Source organism: Dioscorea cayenensis, chromosome 18, assembly GCF_009730915.1.
Source record: "Dioscorea cayenensis subsp. rotundata cultivar TDr96_F1 chromosome 18, TDr96_F1_v2_PseudoChromosome.rev07_lg8_w22 25.fasta, whole genome shotgun sequence".
NCBI classification, from domain to species: Eukaryota; Viridiplantae; Streptophyta; class Magnoliopsida; order Dioscoreales; family Dioscoreaceae; genus Dioscorea; species Dioscorea cayenensis.
This window is the reverse complement of record NC_052488.1, coordinates 3,962,037-3,969,075: the sequence shown is the minus strand read 5'-3', so window position 1 is coordinate 3,969,075 and position 7,039 is coordinate 3,962,037. Positions and strand designations below refer to the sequence as shown.

Here is a 7,039-nt window from a genome sequence, read left to right as displayed (position 1 = left end):
TTGATTTTAAATTTTAAGTTAACAACATTATTCTACTACATTATTTTTTAATATATATATATATATATATATATATATTTGTGAATATTACTTCTTAAAATAAGTTTATATGACAAACCCAAAGAAACAAAATTAATGGCAGAAAATAAAATGAATAAAAATAAAAGAGGGTAAAATCCCCAAGGAAAAGGGGAACAAGGGTAGATGCAGTGGGGTTCTAAGGTAGAACCATGACCTATAATGATTGGCCCAAACCCTGACATTATCCTCAACTTCCCTTCAAGAACTCCCAAAGTGTCACCTTTCTCCATCCCTCCTCCTCCTCCTCCTCCTTCTCCTTCCTCTTCTCTTCTCTGAGGAATAATGTCGAACATCTTGAGCATGAGATCACCTACCCACCACCCGCTCCTCGCTGCGCCCTCCAATTTGAGGCCTTGCCCCTCCCCGACCTCGCTCAGACGCCGCCGGAGACACTCCCCCACCGTTGCCGCTGTTGCTGTTGAGAAGGAAGCCAAGAACAAGGAGGTCGCTCTCATGAGAATAGGCACTAGAGGGAGGTAGCATATCGCTTTATATCTCTCTCCGTTCCACGTTTATTTGGTGAAAGATCTTGTCTTTCTTTGAATTGCCTGCTTGTGTTTCGGGTAATTCTTTTGTGATTGTTGTGTTGTAGTGTGTTTTCTTGACCTCTCTTTTTGGTTCACAACTTACCGAATTTGTTGATTTTTAGCTTAATGTGGTAGCCTTGTGCTCTTTTATGGTATCTTCTCTTAGATTCCTAGTATGTGTGTGTGAGTTTAAGGGATTTGTAACTTCTATCTGAAGATTGTTTGATTCATTTGGATTTTCAGTTGGTGTGTTGTTATAATTGTTAAGTATTGCTTTTTAAAATGCCGTGTGCTTCATCTTACGTGTTCTGGGCTGAGGATAATTGTGTTATGCGTATAAAAAATCCATTCATTAGTGTTTATTAAGTCTCAGATTTGCCCATTCTTTGTTGGGTGAAATAATAATAGCCAACATCAGCACTAAGGATATGGTTATTCTGCTTTTAGGCCTTGTTGATTATTGTTCTCCATTTGATTATTGGTTGTTTTTAAGTTTACATCTGAAGTTTTCTAAGCAATGAATGCATCCTCGAGCACCTTCATCCTCTTTCCATGATATATTGTTAAATGTTACTGTTGCAACAAATTACTTAATATAAAGTCTATGCTGTTTTGGTATTTCGTTGAAATAGTTTTTTCTAGCAAGGCATGTTAGTTAATTAACATAGTTGTAATTGCTGATTTATATCTCCTTATTTTTGTAAGTTGATTTGGTGTGCATGTAGGACAGTCCCCTAGCACTTGCCCAGGCATATGAGACTCGGGACAAACTGATGTCTTTGCATTCAGAGCTAGCTGAAGAAGGTGCTATCCATATAGAAATTATTAAGACAACTGGGGATAAGATACTCAATCAACCATTAGCTGATATTGGTGGTAAAGGTTTATTCACGAAGGAGATAGATGAGGCTCTCTTGGAGGGTAGAATTGATATTGCAGTTCATTCAATGAAGGATGTTCCGACGTATTTTCCTGATGGAATGATTTTACCATGCAATCTTCCCCGGGAGGATGTGAGAGATGTTTTTATATCTTTAACTGCAAGTTCTCTTGCAGAACTTCCAGCAGGAAGTGTTGTTGGGAGCGCCTCCCTGCGTAGACAGTCTCAAATACTTTATAGGTATCCATCACTCAAAGTAAGTTTCAACTGGATTTTACGTCATGGTAATGAAATTTCAAAAATTAAGACATTTGTGATTGAATTCATGTCCTATTTGTCAGCTCATTTTATAATTGGTGGTATGATTCATGCAGTTTGACCTGACTTTTTTTTACTATTATTTGTTTAGAATATCCTTTTTCGGAACGGACTTGTATTTGTTTGAGGTTTTTTTTCTAATTTATGCTTGTGAATGCATTATCTTTCTAATATGGACCATGTTATGTCAATGTGATGAGATAGTACACTTGCGGCAGTGATAATTTCCTTTTTGTCAGGTTTCATAATGCCTATCCGATTGCAATTATCACTGGAATATGTATGCTGTTAATTTCATCACTCTGTCATGCTTGCTTTTATGAAAACCTTTTCCCAAAATACTTGTTTTTTTCCTTATTGAGCTGCAGGCCCTTCTGTTAACAGCAGGATCCACATAAGAAATAATGCGGTGTGTTTAATTGAAGTACTGAGTGTATGCACATGGATTTGGCTTTTAGAATCAATCTAGTTATGATTGGAAAATCATGGAACTTAGAAATAAGAAACTCATGTCAAAACCAAGTTAGCATATTGTGTTTTTATTTGTTTATTTATTTATTTTAAGTTCTCACAGAATACTTTCTCAAAGGTTTTAGGAATTACTATTTCATAAAAGACCTTATTTAGTAATGGATTATTTTTCTTTGAAATGCACAATACCAGCTAGGAGCATATTTATTAGATTTTCAAAACCAACCACAAGTGTCATGTGGAAAGTAGACAGCTCATGCAGGTATGCCAGTTTTTGGACACATAGGTGCAATCTTCTCATATTTATATCACAGGTTTTGTGATCCTAAATTTACATATTAAAAAAAACTACAAAAGTGGATTATATTACAGCTTTAGCATTTTCTAATCTACTTGTACTTGACATAATTGTAAATATTATTCAATAGCATTCTTACCATTGGACCTTGTAAAAAATTTGACAGCTTCAGAGAGATTTTATTGTCTGTCACTTATGTGTAACCATGGGGTTAGTTATGTTCTGCTCTATTTCTGCGTGTCTTTGCTAGACTTAATGGAGTGCAAAAATTTTTTGTTCACCATCTTTTGTAGATATAAGGCCTTCTTGTTTTGTGTTTTTCATTTTATGATTGCAGAGAGTAGCAGGGATTGACGAACTAATTTTCTTTTCACCACTTTTAAATGTAGAACATGTGAGATGCAAACTATCTTATTGACTAGATCAAGCTATGACCTTCATTAAACATTCCATTAACTTCTTATTCCACTTTAGTACTTCCCCTAATTATTACTCTTTGTTTGTGTTAATGTGAAATTATACCATTAAGCATGCCATCATTATTCCCTCAGTTCATCTTCACCATATATTCTAATAATCTTAGGGTTCAATAACTTCATTATGAGGACAGTTGGGAATCAAATCTTGCTTTCTTTGTAGTATTTGCCTTTATTTTGGTTACAGCTTGTTGCTCCAAATAGATCTCAAAATTCTGCTAAATTTCTTTGTGTGCATGTGAGACTCAAATTAGTCGAATTGGCAATTGGTTATGTTCTTATACAGCCTCAATGCAATACATACCATGCCACATTCTTTTGTTGAACACATCTACCCCAATTGGATCAGCTTTGTCATGTTTTATCTCTTTTATGTTTTTCCATGTCTATTGTCTTGTGTCTGAAATTAATTACAAAACTGGTGACTTTTTGGGTACTCAAGTTTGATTATGATTTGTTTTAATTTTAAATTACCTTTGGTATCGTTGTAATACTTGTGAATGTTCAATTGCTTATCATTAAATTCTTGAGAATAAATAATATTGTTCACAATGGATTTCTTCTACTTAAAAGGAAATGAATTGTTCAAGCTTTGTGGTATTCTCAGGTATGATAAGTTCAGCCCTTATTCTGAACTGAGGTGTTTTTCTTATTCTATTCCAATGCAGCAGTGCACAAGCCATCCTTGCCCACCATTTATTTTGGCGTATACTTGTATTTCCTAGATGACCATTCAAGCTGCATCACACACTTCTTTTCTCTTTGAAATTTATTTGACTATAACTTATCCATAAATTTGTGTGACAGTCTGTCCCTAAATCCTGGCTATGGTTGATATCCTCTTACTGTGACACCAATTTATTGCTTTTAGAATCCAACTTGTCATTTTTCAGGGTCTTCTATCTTCTAATATTTCATTGTTAATAAATTTCACTTTGTACATATGTGACATTGTAAATACTAACACATTCTAAAGTTTTCTCCAGCCAACTTCTTGGCATAAATCATTGTAACTACCTTTCATCAAGGTCGTGATTAGGTTGGGTGGGGTATGGATCTATCATGATCCATGCCCCACTGTGAAGCTTTGCATTTGGTCCATGCTTGATTAATTTTGTCCATCAATTCAAAGGGTATGTTTGCTTGATCTTCATGTTCAAGATCTGGATAGTTCCTTTATTCGGCTGAAGTCAAGTCAGCTTGTGACAAGTGTAGTTGTTTTGGTGGTACTGAAATCTTGAAGAATTGAATCCAAGTTGATGGGATTCTATGAATATTTTATTTACTTTTGATACCCTATAGCGCCCTCAAACAATTTTCTCTAATTTTTAAGTACTAATAAATTTGGCCATTGGCAATTTTGCTAGAGAGAAAGGGGAAATATCAACTTTATCTAATTTGTAAGTACTAATAAATTTGACCATTGGCAATTTGGCTAGAGAAAAAGGGTAGTATTTGGAATTGTTGGATGGAAAAGATGGTAGAAGATTGTTAGCCTAGCTCAAAATTTTACTTGAATCTGATTGAAGGTGAGTATAGCCTGCAACCTGGTCTTAAGTTTGAGAATGGTCCAGTTTACACTGGACTGTATGTGCCTCAATGACATCTTTTAAACGCTCAGCTGAGGTCATTGGCTATTTATTTTGTTTACTCTTTGGACTAATTTTGCTCTGGTTTCTGGTCGATCTAATTCATTTTTGTCTCGACTAAATCTTTTTTACTTACGGAAGTTGATTTTCTCCATTTGATCTGATTGGAATTTATGCAACAGTTCAATTGGTGTATATTTTTCAAAGTTGTCATAGAAAATTTTCAATTACATTAGTATTTGTGTGCTTTTATTCATTTTGACTGAAAACTTCATGTTTGCTTGTCCTTGCTTGATTGTTTTATCTAGTTATGTTACTTCACATTCTACTGCATCTTTTGAGATCTATAACTTTGATGCAGTTGGTCTATATCAATCTTTTGAAATAAGATTTGTTAATTCTATGAGATCAATTTTTTGCGCAGGTAGTCAACTTCAGGGGCAACGTCCAAACAAGATTGAGAAAACTCAATGAAGGAGAGGTGCAAGCTACATTATTGGCTTTGGCAGGGCTTAAGCGACTTAATATGACTGAGAACGTGACCGCTACTCTCTCAGTTGAAGAAATGCTTCCAGCTATTGCTCAAGGAGCTATTGGAATAGCTTGTAGAAGCAATGATGATAAGATGGTGAATGCTCTTTTTCTTTTCTTAACATCATTTTCCTGTAATTTTTTTTGGATAAAATAACTGCCAAGATATAACCTAAGATGCTCTCATGATTATAAGTCAATTTCAGAAACCTGCAGGAATTCAAATCCAGTGAAATGTGTTTCTCTACTTGTACAACAATAGGAATCTTTGTTCTACCATTTTGCTGAAATCAATATGGTTTCCCTTTTTTGCTTAGATTTAGTTTTTGGCACCAGACGTCTTGTTTGCATATTATTTGGTTGATAGATTGTTATATTAGAAGGAAGACCTTATGGGAAAGTTTCAGATTTCATAGATTGTCATGAGATTTTTGTTGATTTTTGAAACTGTAAAACTTGCATGATCACGCGGTTAAGAAAAAAAAAATTGACTACATAAACCATAATTATGCTATTGACCAAATTATTTGTGGCCTGATTCCATCCATAAAATGCAGTGTCCCTTGATTGCAAATTTACCCTTCTAGTTTTAAATGTGACTTAAGCTCACTCTTCATATGTGACATACAGAGGAAAAATCCTTGTCTATTTTGTACCTAAGATAATGGTTTGCTATCTCTTATTTATTTTTTATTTTGATGCTTAGTCTTAGAGACTTTTACTGTGAAAGTTACTGGCAAAACCTTGTTATTAAAAGAAAAAGTGAGTTTCTGTATATTAGCTCCCTTCCATATGATACCGCTCATGTTTTACTCAGTTCTGGTTCTGAAGCAAGGTCTTCTCTTTAAACAGGCTAATTATTTAGCTTCATTGAATCATGAAGAAACACGTTTAGCTGTAGCTTGTGAAAGGGCATTCCTTGAGACTCTGGATGGGTCTTGCCGAACCCCAATTGCTGGTTATGCGTATCGTGATAAGGACGGAGACTGTCTCTTCAGAGGTTTGGTGGCTTCCCCAGATGGTACTCGAGGTACTTTACTATTTAACATATAAGTGACATGTTTAAGCTTCAGATTAAAAGTCTGATGACTTGTTCTTGGCTTTCAGTTCTTGAGACATCAAGAAAGGGGCCGTTTGTTCTCAACGATATGATTTCAATGGGAAAAGATGCTGGAAAAGAACTAATCTCAAGGGCTGGACCTGGTTTCTTTGATTGGTGATTGTATTTCAGAGTGGCTTGAAAAGTAGGTAGGAGAGCTACCAAGGAAATGAGCAAGTTCGGCTTTTTCTTTTTTTCCTTTTAAATTATGGTCTTACTAGATGCTGTTTTAGTTCAGATTCTAAGACTTTCATTCAAGTTCTGTTGTAATTCTGTATCATTTAGGGATGATTTAGTTTGAATAAAGAGATTGCTTCTGCTGTTGTGAAGTGCATTGGGAGGAGATTTCATTTCTACATTGTTAACTGGATGATGAAGCTCACATTATCATGCTTTTCTTTGCATTAAAGTTTGTAATTTTTTTGTTGAACAATTCAGAATTATTTGGCTAGTTTATATATTTAGTTTTGCTAGACATAATAGAGGAATAGTATAATGTTGAGAATGAAGGATATTTTTGTATCATCAATTAGTATGCAGTTTTTAGTTCAGTATGGAGCAGTAATTAATAATATATTTTTGGAATCACTCCTTCAAATGGAAGTTGGTTCTTTTATTTCTCCCAAAATCGAAGTTGGAGGGTTTAAATTTTTTTGTTTTTTTTTTGTGGCTTGTCCAAATATAGGCACTCTAAAGATTAATGTGTATGCAGCATTGTATAAAGGCACAGGTACAGCTGCTGTGGCAAGAAATTCGGATCACATTTGTT

General features: G+C 34.7%; 1 protein-coding gene across 1 annotated transcript; it reads left to right on the top strand.

Moving 5' to 3' along the window:
- The first annotated feature begins 269 nt into the window (after nucleotides 1–269).
- On the top strand, nucleotides 270–6,721 carry LOC120282207 (porphobilinogen deaminase, chloroplastic). The gene is made up of 5 exons (XM_039288964.1): nucleotides 270–557; nucleotides 1,339–1,744; nucleotides 5,065–5,268; nucleotides 6,024–6,201; nucleotides 6,279–6,721. The coding sequence occupies exons 1-5, from the start codon at nucleotides 364–366 to the stop codon at nucleotides 6,389–6,391; spliced, it is 1,095 nt and encodes a 364-aa protein (XP_039144898.1). The 5' UTR covers nucleotides 270–363; the 3' UTR covers nucleotides 6,392–6,721.
- The last annotated feature ends 318 nt before the right edge of the window (nucleotides 6,722–7,039 follow it).

Excerpts from the sequence above, each read along its gene's own strand:
- LOC120282207 (XM_039288964.1), top strand. The coding sequence starts at position 364 with ATGTCGAACATCTTGAGCATGAGATCACCTACCCACCACCCGCTCCTC. Across the intron at positions 558-1,338 it reads AGAATAGGCACTAGAGGGAG|TCCCCTAGCACTTGCCCAGG; the intron begins GTAGCATATCGC and ends CATGTAGGACAG. Across the intron at positions 1,745-5,064 it reads ATAGGTATCCATCACTCAAA|GTAGTCAACTTCAGGGGCAA; the intron begins GTAAGTTTCAAC and ends TTTTTTGCGCAG.